At 32.5% G+C, this 15,594-nt stretch overlaps 2 protein-coding genes across 2 annotated transcripts; one reads left to right on the top strand and one right to left on the bottom strand.

Annotated features, from left to right (window-relative positions):
- Nucleotides 1-4,598: 4,598 nt before the first annotated feature.
- Nucleotides 4,599-8,459, top strand: LOC133286083 (probable anion transporter 5). Its single transcript, XM_061483428.1, has 2 exons — nucleotides 4,599-4,607; nucleotides 5,745-8,459. The coding sequence occupies exons 1-2, from the start codon at nucleotides 4,599-4,601 to the stop codon at nucleotides 7,017-7,019; spliced, it is 1,284 nt and encodes a 427-aa protein (XP_061339412.1). The 3' UTR covers nucleotides 7,020-8,459.
- Nucleotides 8,460-9,888: 1,429 nt separating this feature from the next.
- Nucleotides 9,889-12,855, bottom strand: LOC133286084 (peroxidase 17-like). The gene is made up of 3 exons (XM_061483429.1): nucleotides 12,587-12,855; nucleotides 12,316-12,507; nucleotides 9,889-10,713 (listed from the first exon to the last, which is right to left on the bottom strand). The coding sequence occupies exons 1-3, from the start codon at nucleotides 12,797-12,799 to the stop codon at nucleotides 10,099-10,101; spliced, it is 1,020 nt and encodes a 339-aa protein (XP_061339413.1). The 5' UTR covers nucleotides 12,800-12,855; the 3' UTR covers nucleotides 9,889-10,098.
- Between the last annotated feature and the right edge of the window lie 2,739 nt (nucleotides 12,856-15,594).

The raw sequence follows: 15,594 nt of genomic DNA, 5'->3' as shown, positions 1-15,594 counted from the left end.
TGGGTTGAAACTAATAAAGGCAGTCATTAAGTTTCTCCTGAAAAAAGAATGGTTTGATTTTATATTATGTATGGTTTGGCAATTGGCATAATAGGAACAGTTTGCGGGTTATGAAAGATGGTGAGTGAAAAAAATCTCTAATTTCGTCTTGCTCTATTGCTTTCCCACTATTGGAACTGAAAGCTTAATAGGCAGAGGTTGTTTTCTATTGAAGTTTACTTAAGCTTTTGGTTGTAAGTACTTACATTATGTTGCATTTTGCACGTTTTGAAGCAGCACTTGGGAGTGGCATAAGTTACATTCATTTCTTAATATATATGGGCTCGGTGTTTGTCATTTTAAATTACATAAGTTATGTTATTTTAGGAGAGAGATAGATACAGAAAATGGAAATCATGGGAGAGAGAAAGTGAGTGGTTTTTTATAATTTAAAATTTAAATAAAAAAATTTATTCTGTGTCTATCTCTCTCTTAAAATGACATAATTTTATGTCATTTAAAATGACAAACATTTTTCTCAATATATATATATATATATATATATATATATATATATATATATATATATATATATATAGTGACTGTAGAAATGTTTATCCCATATATATATGGGCTTATCGTGTCTCAAGCTACTTGAGATAATTTTATCTTCGGCTACTAAATCATAACCGTACAAAGATGGATCAATGGTGATAAAGGAAGAAAGAGAAAAATAGAATAATAACCATTCAAAGGTGAATCAATTAATATAAGAAAATAAATAAACAAAACGACGTAGTTTTAGGGTGGACGGAGATAAACTTATTTCAAGTTGCCGGAGAAATATTTTTCCTTATATATATATATATATATATATATATATATATATATATATATATATATATATATATATATATAGGGTTTAGTGAGTATCAAGTGACTTGATGTAAATTAGGTCCAGTGCACTATATTCTCCCGCAAGAATATAGTGCACAAAAAATTTTGCTTATGTTCTCCCGGGAGTACACCTGCAGAACACCATTGTAATGTTTTTCGTATATATATATACGAAAAATCCAAAATTCACTCACAGGACTGTCCAGTGAGTGAATTTTGACTATATTCTCCCGCGAGAATATAGTGCAAAAACAGTATAATGGTGTTCTGCAGGTGTTCTCCCGGGAGAACATAGGCAAGATATTTTGTGCACTATATTCTCGCGGGAGAATATAGTGCACCGGACCTAATTTACATCAAGTCACTTGATACTCACTAAACCTATATATATATATATATATATATATATATATATATATATATATAGGGCTTATCATTTCTCAAGCTGCCGGAGATAATTTTATCTCCAGTTACTAAATCATAACCGTACAAAGATGGATCAATGGTGATAAAGGAAAAGAGAGAAAAATGAAATCATAACCAATCAAAGATGAATCAATTAATAAAAGGAAATAAATAAACAAAACAACGTAGTTTTGGGGTGGCCGGAGATAAACTTATCTCAAGCTGCGTGAGAATATTTTTCCCATATATATATATATATATATATATATATATATATATATATATATATATATATATATATATATATATATATATATAGGGCTTATCATTTCTCAAGCTGCCGGAGATAATTTTATCTCCAGTTACTAAATCATAACCGTACAAAGATGGATCAATGGTGATAAAGGAAAAGAGAGAAAAATGAAATCATAACCAATCAAAGATGAATCAATTAATAAAAGGAAATAAATAAACAAAACAACGTAGTTTTGGGGTGGCCGGAGATAAACTTATCTCAAGCTGCGTGAGAATATTTTTCCCATATATATATATATATATATAGGGCTTATCATTTCTCAAGCTGCCGGAGATAATTTTATCTCCAGTTACTAAATCATAACCGTACAAAGATGGATCAATGGTGATAAAGGAAAAGAGAGAAAAATGAAATCATAACCAATCAAAGATGAATCAATTAATAAAAGGAAATAAATAAACAAAACAACGTAGTTTTGGGGTGGCCGGAGATAAACTTATCTCAAGCTGCGTGAGAATATTTTTCCCATTTATATATATATATATATATATATATATATATATATATATATATATATATATAGGGCTTATCATTTCTCAAGCTGCCGGAGATAATTCTATCTCCAGTTACTAAATCATAACCGTACAAAGATGGATCAATGGTGATAAAGGAAAAGAGAGAAAAATGAAATCATAACCAATCAAAGATGAATCAATTAATAAAAGGAAATAAATAAACAAAACAACGTAGTTTTGGGGTGGCCGGAGATAAACTTATCTCAAGCTGTGTGAGAATATATATATATTATATATAATACATATATATATATAATAAATATTTCTACAACCACTTTAGATATAGTTATCTACAGCTACCCAAAACTACGTCGTTTTGATTAATGAAGAGTGTTTATGTAATTTTAGGTGAATTAATGAAGGGTGTTTCTGTAATTTTATTTATTTTTTTATCATATACATTTCACTGAAATACCTTTTATTAATTCATCTAAAATTACAAAAACACATTTCATTAATCAAAATGATGTAGTTTTTGGATAGTTGTAGATAACTTTATCTAAGTGGTTGTAGAAATATTTTTTCATATATATATATATATATATATAGATTAACAATAAATACTGTAAAATTCACTTCTACACTGGAATATCCAATAAAAGTTATCAATCCAGTGTAAGAAAATTTATTTAGGAGTTGCTTGTGAAATGATTGTTAACTGTTTTAAAAATTGAACCAGAAATTGAGTCATATACTCTTACTTAATCGTTTCAAATAGTTAGATTGGTGTTTAAATTTTATGACGTGATAACGTGATAAATAATTACATTATATATTAATTAACTTAATAAAAGTACAACAAATTCATTAGAATGAAATATCACTACTTATGGATATAATTAATGGGGAAAGATATTGTAACAACCAATTAGTGTTACTACCAATCAATTTCACCGTTAGATCGATTATGTTGATCCAACGGTTATATTTATTTCTATCTATGTATGATTATGATTCCCCATATTTAATATTTTTTATTTATTTTTACCTTTGTATGGTTATGATTTTCCATATTTAATGCTTTCACATTAAATATGGAAAATCATAATCATACAAAAATGAAAATAAATATAACCGTTGGATCAACTTAATCGATCTAACGGTGAAATTGATTGGTAGTAACATTGGTAGTAACACTAATTGGTTGTTACAATATCCTACTCCATAATTAATTACTTTTTGCTAATGATATATTTTAATTTAAATAATTAGATATTAAATTTGAATTATATGCGAACACACACACACACACATATATATATATATATATAAACAAAGAGAAATGTTATAATTATTACCTTTTTTTCTTACTACTTGTTACTATCAAATCTTAACCGTTGATTTCCGTCAATTTAACGGTTATAATTTATTGGATCAAACTTATTAATTAATTATTAATTCTAATAAATTTTAACTGTTAGATTGACTGAAATCAACGGTTAAGATTTGATAATAACAAGTAGTAAGAAAAAAAGGTAGTAACTATAACATCTCCCATAAACAAAAACACATGTTGAGTTGAGTAACGGGGAAATGACTTTCTCAATTCGATCCATGTGCCAAAACTTAAAGAATTTTGCATCATAAAACTTTGAACTGGTTCATCATTGAACCGTCACCAGTTTGAACGGTTTCCCAAATTTAGGTTAGTTATTGAAATGTGGCCATATGCCAAGTTCATGGTCACACCCGTCAAGGTGACCGGTTTGATTTTCAGAACCATGATGTATGCAATTATCTCTGGTAGAAATAAAGTTGCAAGTGGCAGAAGAGAGAAAAAAAGAGTGGGAGGAACCACTATTTTTTGTGTGTAGAAAAATTGTTTATCTCATGTAAAATGAGATGAATATAACCCTTAATAAAATTACATTATTTTGTTGTGTTTTGTCTTAAAATTAGGAAGAAAAAGAGTGGAAAAGAAAGAATATAAAAATACACCAAAACGACGTAATTTCATTAAAAATGACATAATTTTATGTCATTTCAAATAATAAATACTTTTCCCATTGAAGGATCTAGTTTAGCAATTGTCTGGGCTCTAGTTGAAACTATCATGGTGAGAGAGTACAAGAAAGTGAATGTTGATACCAATTGTAATATGAAAAATGAGTGGCAGGTAGAAGTATCAGGAATTGTTATGAATCCAACAATATTCAGTTTAATTAATTAGAGGAATAGCAATAAAAGAAGCTAACTCCTTTGATCAAGAACTGAGATTTAAAAATGCATGTAAATCAGTATGGGGAGACGATAGAGAGAGAATTTGATGATATTTTCTTATATGATATTACACTACATAATGAGTGCCACTAAGTCTAACCACCCAAAAACAATAGAAAAATAAATGAACATAACATCAATTACACCTTATTTTTCTATAAAAGTTTCATTTTTCACCTATATTTGGGGTTTTTCAATCTAAAATCTCAGTATTGATTGTTACATTTTACCAAGGTAAATGTTTAAAAAGTAAGTTTACCCTTAATATGAGTTTAGTGTTTTTCATATTGTACACATAAAAGTGTGGAGGTTCATATATTTTTGTTTGCTCTCCTCTTCACATGGATTTCACACATTTTTATATATGTGTAGCGAATAAAATTATCTCTTACAACACGAGAAATATCAAACCTTACAAACATCTACCCTTAATTTAATGGGATAGGATATTGTGACACCCAAGTTATGTTACACCCATGTGACACCCAGTCAATCTCACCGTTAGATCGCTTATGTTGATCCAACGGTTATATTTATTTCCATCTTTGTATGGTCATGATTTCCCAAATTTAATATTTTATATTTATTTCTACCTTTGTATGGTTATGATTTTCCATATTTAATGCTTTCACTTTAAATTTGGGAAATCATGACCATACAAAGATGGAAATAAATATAACCGTTGGATCAACATAAGCGATCTAACGGTGAGATTGACTGGGTGTTACATGGGTGTAACATAACTTGGATGTCACAATATCCTATCCCTAATTTAATTTAGAAGAATAAGTTATTCTACCTATTTCTTTATCTTGATTACCCTGCCTATCACCTTCTACTACTATTAGATCAGAATCTTAACTAATATTTATGATTTCTCTCTCCTCTTGTGATTATCATCTAATGATATTAAAAATTAGTATACAAGGTAGACATCTCAACTAACATTTACTATTTCTCTCTTTTCTTTTCTTGAGATTTTAATTTAAGGGTATTGAGTACACAAGATAAGCATGAAAAAATGGCAGTAGAATAATTTATCCCTAGACCATATTATGATCTTAAACCCTAATTTATCCCTAGAATAATTTAAACCATATTAAAACTAAAGTTAGATTCACAAAAGGGTTGACTGATTTGCCGGTTGCCAGTATCCACTAGCCAGGCTGGTTATTTACTCTCTTGTGAGATTTAGAAATTTTTGGTTTATTTAAATCAATAGTCGTTGTCTGTTTCCTTCATCAGCATCAGCATATGCTCGAAACGGAAGAGATTGGGTGCCGTTTTAGCTTCGCAGCAGTTAACACCGCACCCTCTCTCTCTCACACACACTGTGTGATCACCGATCAATGCTTATTATGCTCAAAATCAAAACCCTCTATTCAAATTGTTATTCTTGTTGTTAAATTAAGATGAAACTCCCAGTTCGTTACCTCATTGTTATTCTAACTTTCATCTGCACCTCCGTTTGCTACATCGAACGCGTTGGCTTCTCAATCGCTTACACTGTCGCTGCTGACGCCGTTGGAGTTAACCAATCAACCAAAGGTTCAATACTCTCAACTTTCTATTACGGTTACGCGTGTTCTCAAGTTCCAGGTGGTTTCGCAGCTCAGAAAATCGGTGGAAGAAGGGTTCTACTCCTTTCGTTTCTGTTATGGTCGTTAACTTGTGCATTGGTTCCTCTCGATCCGAATCGAGTTACCATTTTAGTCATTGCTCGTTTACTCGTTGGTGTAGCTCAGGGTTTCATTTTCCCTTCGATACACACCGTTTTGGCTCAGTGGGTCCCACCTCACGAGAGATCTAGATCTGTTTCGTTAACAACTTCTGGTATGTATCTTGGTGCTGCTATGGGAATGCTTCTTCTTCCGAGTTTGGTTAAGTTTCGAGGTCCTCAATCTGTTTTCGTTGCTGAGGCTGCATTGGGTGCTATGTGGTCTTTGCTTTGGTTCAAATATGCTTCTGATCCCAAAGGGGAATCTTTGTTGCCTGTTAATAAAAAAGTTGATAATAAAGAAGAAGCTTTAGTCAAAACTTCGAAAATCCCTTGGATGGAAATTATGACTAGTTTACCTGTTTGGGCTATTGTTGTTAACAATTTCACTTTTCATTATGCTTTGTATGTGTTGATGAATTGGCTTCCCACTTACTTTGAATTGGGTCTTCAGTTGAGTCTTCAGGATATGGGTTCTTCTAAAATGTTGCCGTATCTTAACATGTTTGTGTTCTCGAACATTGGTGGTGTCGTTGCTGATTACTTGATCACTCGGAGGATGTTGTCTGTTACTAGGACGAGGAAGTTCTTGAACACTGTAGGTTTTTTAGTTGCTTCTCTTGCGTTGGTTGTGATTCCTAGTTTCAGAACTTCTGGTGGTGCTGTGTTCTGTTCCTCTGTGGCTCTTGGTTTCTTGGCGCTTGGGAGAGCTGGGTTCGCGGTGAACCACATGGATGTTGCTCCTAGGTATGCTGGGATAGTGATGGGTGTTTCGAATACCGCGGGTACTTTGGCTGGCATTGTTGGAGTTGACCTCACTGGGAAACTTCTTGAAGCTGCTAAGGCTGCTAATTCTGACCTTTCAAGTCCAGAGAGCTGGAGAATGGTGTTTTTCATTCCGGGGCTCTTATGTGTTTTTAGTTCTTTTGTATTCTTAGTATTTTCAACCGGGGAAAGAATTTTTGAATGAGGTAGGCTTGTTATTCTCATGGTATATCGGGGATTTAATTTTTATTATATCTCCATGTTATACCATCATTCTTGGATAGGAGAGGTCGTGTACCAAGCTCCAAGTAATTATTATTTCTCCAACTTGTACCATTCCTAGTTAGTAAAGGTTACATCCCAGATTGTATCAGGGATGATTCTTACGTGTTTCTTTATGCCTTGGATGAAACTCATATTCTAGTATGATTAAAAAATTGTGTATTTTTCACATTTTGACACATCTAGTTCGTTATTGGTGGACTAAATGGGAGAGGTGGTGTTATAAGCATTTACCCTCCCTTCCCCTCATTTGCTTGGAAGGCTTTTATAACCCCCATTTTTGTTTGATGGCATTTCCTCCCTTCCCCTAGCTGGATTCTCTCGGTTAATTATCAGATTAAGATTGCTGGCAGTTATTAGTAAAACATGCGTTTGACAATTTAGGCTTTGGCTCTAGAAAAAAAATTGGTTGCACAATAGTCAATAAAGCATGGAGGCTTGCCTCTACAGAGTTGGAGGCATGTGTTCAGGAAAAGGGAAAAAGTGATGGGCAGTTCAAGAGTTGTCAACCAAGGTGAAGATGGGAACGGAAAATGTTTGCTGAAGGTTGTTATAAAGCATGCAGGCTCTACGAAGGGAGCAATCAAAGCAAGACTGGGATGTGTTAGCATGTTGCAGAAGGAAGTGCTAGCTGATATGTATGTGCAATGTGATAATACTGCAGCTGTTGGTAATGATCACGGGCTATTGATTAGGCATAGAATAATGGCATTCCTTCCACTCGAAGGAGTCCTGTGACTGTGATGTTCCTCAAAATGAGGTATGGCTTATAGTAGTTGTATGCAATGTTGATTGGTAAGTTGGTTGGTACATGATACATAAAACCCTTGTGGAGCAGCATCTAAAATGTACAATTTCTGTTTGAATTTTCCTAAATTGATTCTCCCATGGAGTTATTTGTGGAACACACTGGACTGCACAAAATGATCACCTAAGAAAGCAACTTTATAGTTAAAACTTGACCCAACCCGGAAGTGGCCATAGTCTTGCTTGCATATGTGATTATAGTTCTTCTGCTGATTCATTTGACTTATTTGATATACTGTGATTTCTATGCTTGACTTCCGGTGTATGTAGCAATGGTATTGTTTGTCTTCCCCTGCCCCTTTGTCCTAACTCTTTTAATATTTTTCTTTTCCTTAAAAGAATTATTTTTGCTGCTGTTGCTAGTGATAATGACTGCAGTGAGCCCATGGAAGATGAGGAAAAATAGAATAATGATATTCTTTTATCCCTGAAATTTGATGAAGACGATGATGACTTCAATGCATCGGTCCTCATTTTATTTGTGCTATGTTTTATTCTTATGACTTTAAACATTTTTTTTATGAATTAAACATAACTATATCTATTGTTAACTTTACCATGCTCTTGTTGAAAAGTAATGAATTTTCCTTGACATTTTTATTATTTTGGAATTTTGAAATATATTTCAGATTCTTCATATCATATCTGTTGTATACATTCAAACCAAAGGAAATCAGCACTCTTAATTTTTATGCATCCTATATTGAGACATTGCAATCAGAGATAGCAAAAGAAACCAAACATCAGCAACCAAGTGAGTCTGAGAGAAAACCAACTATGCATGAGGGAAATTAAATCTGAGAGCAATGAGTGTGAGCCAGACTGACAAAGGGGGAGGTCAAAGCAATCCAGGTAACACTGAGTTTCAATCTGTGGAGGACCATATTCATTCGATGCTTTATATTTTTCATGAGCAATATAGTCAGGAATTTTGTTACATGAGCTGCGGTGGCTATTTATTTGTGGGCTTGCTCAAACTGGATGTTGGTTTCATCAATTGCTGGAATATTTTACTTCTTAGGAATCAAAAGAACAATTGCTGACTATTGGCAATGTTTTAAATCGAAAAACATTTGTTTTTTTTCAAATATTTTCCCCGTTTTTGCTTGATCTGATTTGAATTTAAAACTTAACATCCAAGAGTTGAGTTTGGAGGTGCGCGTGCATTAAGGGGATTTATCAAATATTGTGTTAGAGTGGAAGTTACACCTATTAAGGAAATGATTACAGAATCTCGTCTAAAATGGAGGAAAAGACCAATAGATGTCCCAATTAGAAGAGATGATTAGATAGAGAATAACCCAATAAATAAAGATAAAGGAAGACCAAGGAAATTTCAAAAAGACTTTGATGTAAATAACCTTTCTGGAAACTTGGTTTGGACATAATGTGATTTCATTGCTTGATCCATGTAACTAACCATACCTAATCGGAAAACTTGTTTATGGTACTTGGTTGGACGTTTTGTTTTTGATTGTTAGAGGTATGGGTTTGTTGACTGAATATCAACATAGCCTACTATGGGTTTGCATTTTTCTTTAATCATAGTCTTTTCTTCTCCTGTCCTCAATTCCCCCCTGCTGACAAAGGAATTCTGCGATCCTAACTAGTTTAGAAAATGGGGAAAAAGAAGAAGAAGAGGAATATTTGGCAACACCAGTAGCCCACCTTTACGGATAAAATTCTAACCCAAGATTGGAGTTTGTTATCCCCTGTACAGTGGATTTTCTACACTTTGCACACGAGGAGTGTAACCCAAGCCAATAATTTATATATGGTTCGTTCCCCAAGTGTGGAGATAAAATACAAACTGCTTCATCACCCTGTGTACTTAATTTTTTTGGAATCGGTGATGATCCTACGTATTCATGACAACCAGTCCATGGATGCAGTAGCAAGTACGAAGTGCTGGTCTTAAAAGGTTTTGTACCATAAAGCTCGTAACATTTATTAATTCAACATATTTATTACTGCTGAGCATAGAGACAATCCCAACAATCTATAGATTTGCAAACTAGGAATATGAAGAGTTATTCGGAAGCACGATAACTAAAATTTTTAGGGAAACTTACATATCTTGTGATGAAATGCGTCCTACACTAAAATTAGCCATGATGCGTTTCAGTTTGCTTCATATATTTAAAATTTGGATAGCATCTTATGAATCCATGAGTCTGCAGTCACATACATGTTTTTTATATTGATTTATCATTATTCTCTGTCTTGTGGTGGGATTCAAAGAGCAAAGCATTGACCATCCTGCAATTCCTCCTAATCTCCCCAGGCCTACCAGACTGCAAGTCACCCATTTTCAACATCCCTTCCACAAATGCTTCAAAAAACTCACTTTGATGTCTACTATATAACCTCACAAACTCCCTTGTTTGAGGGAAAGTGAAAAGTGTTTGATCAGAGTTAAGAAATCCTCTCCCAACAACCAAGTCCTTGAAATATTGGTTATCAAACACCCGAGGAGTGGAATCAAGGTTCCCTGTCACATTTTGGTCAACATTTGGTGGACATAGCTTGTAAAGCTCTTCTCTAAACTTAGGCTCAATGGCAGGGTCAGGCTTTCCACTACCAGATTGATTGTATAGCCTAAACATGATTGAAAAACAACGACCTTTGCCAATAGAGTGAGATCCTGAGAGTGCTACAAGGTCTTTCACACTAAGGTTGAATTTCTGGAATAGGTCAATAAGAGAGCTTGCATTGGCTCTTGGACTGGGCATGATATTGTTTGAGTCTTCTTGACAAGCACTCAAGCTGTCCAATCTTCCCAACCTCACCTCCCAGTTGGGTCCTCCTGTCTGCAATACAAGGAAAAATACTAGTTTCATCTAATTTATATGGACAAATTTTCTACGAACAGATTACAAAATTGCTCAAAGGAAAATGAATTAGGCCACTGTGGTAAGATATTAGCAGCTAATTTCCCCAGTAAAACATAACATTTTGTGTTTGCATGGATACAACTACATAGACTTTCATCTTTCATCAGCAATAACAACTCTCACTGGTGAAATCCAGAAGGTGGTTGATAATTTTGAAAACCAATAACGGATAAGTTTCTGACCACGGCACATTTACGATGTGAACAAAGGCAAATTTATTTTATGATGGGAAGACAAAGTTTATCAGTTTACATTGTCATGATATGAACAACGTGCATGAAAAGTAAAATAAACGAAATTAGAGGACAAGAATCTCTTCCTGCACATTTCTTAGTTCTAGCGGCTCAATTCCAAGAAATTGACAAATTTTGAATTCAAACATGTATAATAATACACCTAATCACAGGTCATCATGTCCTCACATCCAACTAATAAACCAAGAATAACTATATAATTTTCATTTACAATTTTGTTTACGAATAACTATATCTACGTAATTTATTTTAAGAGATGAAATTTCAGTAGTTCCCCCCCTAATTTAAGTAAGTGGATCTCGTTAGGAATTGTTTATTGTTTTTAACGATTATGAATGAATTTTTTTTTTGTTCGAAGATTATGAATGATTTAAATAATATTTAACAATTTTTGAGAGTTTGTTTTATCTGTCATAAATGTTAATTTTACTTTATTATGATGCAGAGTCGATCCGCAAAGCAATGCTCCTTTCTATTTTTCATATATCATCTTAGAAAAATATTTTTCATGTCATCTCAGAAAAATTGGAAAGCATTATTTTAATTTTATGAAAAAATTTAAGAAGAGAAGAGACTACCATATTTCAAGGTCATACCAACCCGTTGACATTTATTTTTTAAACTTGTATTTTCTCCATAAAATAAATTATGAGAGACAATATCTTGATGACAAAAAAGAAACCAAATACTACATACTAATAGCAGGGAGGGAGAGTGACCATTTTGTCACACATTGCAAAAAAAATTATCAAACTGCTACGCTAACAGTAAATTTTGCCAAAATGTCACGCAACATATTTTGCTACAAGCAAAATATGTTTGCATATAATTCGCTACACAGTGTAGCGAAATATGCCATGTCAAGCTGCACAGTCAGCAAAAATGACACGTGTCAAGCAGGTAGAAATTCGTTACACTGTGTAGCGAATTATGCTTGAATTCTGCCTGCTTGACACGTGTTATTTTTGTTGACTGTGCAGCCTGACATGGCATATTTCGCTATAATGTGTAGCGAATTATATGCAAACATATTTCGCTACACAGTGTAGCAAAATATGCCGCGTGACATTTTGGCAAAATTTACTGTTGACGTGGCAGTCCGGTAAATTTTTTGCCAGGTGGCAAAATGTCACTGTTCCCTAATAGTATATGAGCTAACAGATTAAAAAAAATAGTACATGAGTTAAAAATATAATTAATTATCAGTTCCACTGTCAATAAATAAGGAAATCAGAACCCTTTATAGTTAGAGATGAGTACGAACCAGTGCTACAGCATCTCTAGAAGCCATGATTATGATATCTGCACAAGAAACAACTCCTGGGCACGTTTTCTCTAGTGCTTCCTTAACTTCATCAATAAGTTCATATGATCTAAGGGAATTTATATTGGAGAGTGCTAATTTCTCACCAAGCATCGTTGGTGTGTCATCAAGTAACATAGAAGCATCACACCCCTTCACAAATTCAATAGGTAATTCAGAAAATAAAATAAAATAAAAAAATAAAATAAAAATAAAAATCTCAGTTGGGTACGTTGACGAAGCAATCATGGAATTGGAAGCGCATAACAGAGGCAACACTTCTTGGTTCCCTGGCGAGGGCTTTCTTCATGACATCTCGAACTATGAGTTCAGCTTCTGGACATGTATTTGAGTAAAACCCAGGTCGGAGATCCGAGGATGCCACTGAGGTTGTGCGTAGGAGGAGTAAGATCACAAACAGAGACATCATCATGGTCATGGTCATGTGTTGGTTGGTGGGTATGTCGAAAAAATGCTCCTTTGTTTTGAATTATATGTGCATTTAAAGTGAAGATGATAGCATGTGGGTTTGATAACTTTCCCTTTGATGGATATTTAACAAGAGATATAGACAATGGCTTTGTTATGATGTGTCGTAGAACGATTGGTTGTGTATGCAATTTGCAGTGAGTGTAGCAAATTACAGACCTTACTTTATAGTGAAGAAAGCGACGTAAAGACAATTTACTACCGGGAATATGTTTTTCACTTTGTATTTATCTCATTTAATATATAAAAAAATATTAATTCCCGTTAAAGATATGATAGAGGGAAAAAAAAATAGGTTTCAGTAATTTTTTCTGTATGCATATGATAAAATTATCTCGTGAAAAATAAACTTCTCATTTATTATTAGGTAAAAAGTTAAAATATGTGTGGCTCTCGTAGTTACTTTTTTTATAATCTTAGTAGGTGCTAGTTTGCTCCTAAATTTGCAGAACATAGACTTGAAGACTTGCACCTTGACCAAATAATGTTTGCCACTATTATTGTCAAAAATTAATATAAAAATATAAAAATTTATGTTTTTATGATTTTATTGAAGTGATATATATTAAAATACAAATAAAAATTCTTCTAAGTAAACATGATAAAAACTTCGTGTGAAAAATGATAAAAACACAAGTTTTTACATTTTTACTTAAACTAAAAAATTGAACTGGATCAACTTTTAACCCATGACTTGGTTTTAATTTTAAAAAAACAATAAAAAAAAATCCTGTTTCTATTTTCTCCAAATCAAATACATAGTATCTTCTTCTAGTTATAAAAAAACCCTTGCACAAGGCCGTGTTATTTCCATGTAACAGTTGTTAAACTTTGTTTTTTTAATATTTTAAAATTTGGTTATAGGAGTTGTTAAACTCTTTTTGTATTTTTGGTGTATGTCTTATATAGTAATGTGATTTATATCTTTTAAATATGAAGTTGTTCCTTAAATTTTGAGTAGTGACTTATATATATATATAATTTTGTATCCTGACTTTAAGTAGTAAAATTTTTACGTTTCGTTCTATCATTTTCTTCTATTTCTACGTGGAAACTCGATTTTGATAACATTGATTGCCACTCCTCTTGAATAATATGAAAAATGCTAATGAATCCACACAAATTATGAAAAATGCTAATGAATCCACACAAATTCAGTGAAGTCATAAAATTACCGTTAACGGGGCTGAAAAATTATGAGTACGCAAGAAGGGCATACTAGTAGAAAAAGCCATTTTAGATCCTAATTTTATTCGTTAGTGCTTTTGTTATTCAGTGATTAGTTTGAGGGTTTTATTAATCTCATGTTAAAGAGATAATTATTTCATGTCATAAAGACAAACTAGTGGGTTCCATCACCTAAAAAAAAAAGGTGACACATTTATCAAAGAGTGTGTAAGAGAAAAAACTTGTTTCATGTGACATGAGAATAATTTTTCCCTTAGTTTGAAATGCCTATTACCAACTTGTTCGTTGATGTATTAGTAAAGTCTAAATGTGCGATCAACGATTGTGTTGAAGGTTGATTTACGTGTGAGTAGAAGTGGTAAATGAATTAGGGGTCTTTGATCCGCTTCGTAAAGACCTGAATTTATATATCTAAAATTGATTATTAGAATTAGAATTACATTTGTATAAAGTTCGTTTAATAAAAAAGTCTTAAGCTGCAATTCAAAAGTCTGGCCTTAGAGCCTTTCAGGCTGACCACCTAGTATACTAATTTTTATTTTTATTTTATATTTTTTACACTATTCATAATAGTCCTTTCTATCTCTTCAATCCATTTCACATTTTCACCCCAATTTATTGGTTAAATAGATTTTTTGAATATTTTTATTCTATATTATGATGTTTGGATATACATTAAATTTATGAATTTTTGTGAAATTATTGATGTTGTTGATCGTATATTATGTTTGGATAAATTTTTGTTGTCTTATTTTTTTTAACAGGCTATCAAACTAAATCACTTTTATTTTTTGTAAATAAATCAGGCCGTAGGCGGGTAATTATATTCATAACAGGTGCTAGGTCTGACTGACACATTTAAACACAAGCTTAGCCTTTTAAGACCAGAGTTCGGCCCGACTCTGCCTATTAACACCCCTACATATGAGCATATGTATAGGCGGATCCAGAAAATTTTTATGTCTGCACATTTAGCCGCGGCTCTCGACAATATTTTTTTTAAAAACATTAAATGCATTAAAAATAAAAGAAAATCCTTGATCTCGAGAAGGGTAGGAAGCTCCAAAATATTGGTAAGAAAATGTTTTTTTATTTTTAATTTTTTTTAAATGCATTAAAAAACAAAAGAAAGTCTTAGCTTGGGAAGCATACGAAGCTCCAAAATGTAGGGTCCGTAAGGGTGATATTATTATTATTTTTGAAGAAAAACTAAACAAATTAAGTAAATTTTAATACCTAAATTCTGCATATCCCCGTTTGTTATTAGAAGAGGTTGTTTTTAATTTTTCAAATCATACCGTTTTTCAATAATAGGGAGGTAAATTGATTGTAGTACAGTGCACTAAAATTCCTTTTATTTGTCTACTTAAAAAAAAAAATCCTTTTACTTCGACAAATACACGTTAATTATATGATGGTTTTGTTACAGTGACGCTTGTTAATTTTGGTGTCTAGAAAAAATGTATGTCTAAATTATTTAAGAAATTACAAACAAATAGCAATATTTTAATTCTAAACTGCAGCAGTTTTCCAAATCTTCAATTAAGGTAGTGTTTGGTAGAA

This window comes from Gastrolobium bilobum, unplaced genomic scaffold (assembly GCF_033153095.1).
Source record: "Gastrolobium bilobum isolate Gb01-03AN ecotype WA unplaced genomic scaffold, APGP_CSIRO_Gbil_v1 utg57798, whole genome shotgun sequence".
In the NCBI taxonomy this organism is placed as follows: Eukaryota; Viridiplantae; Streptophyta; class Magnoliopsida; order Fabales; family Fabaceae; genus Gastrolobium; species Gastrolobium bilobum.
Note: the sequence above shows the minus strand (reverse complement) of the source record. Positions and strands in the feature narration are given on the sequence as shown.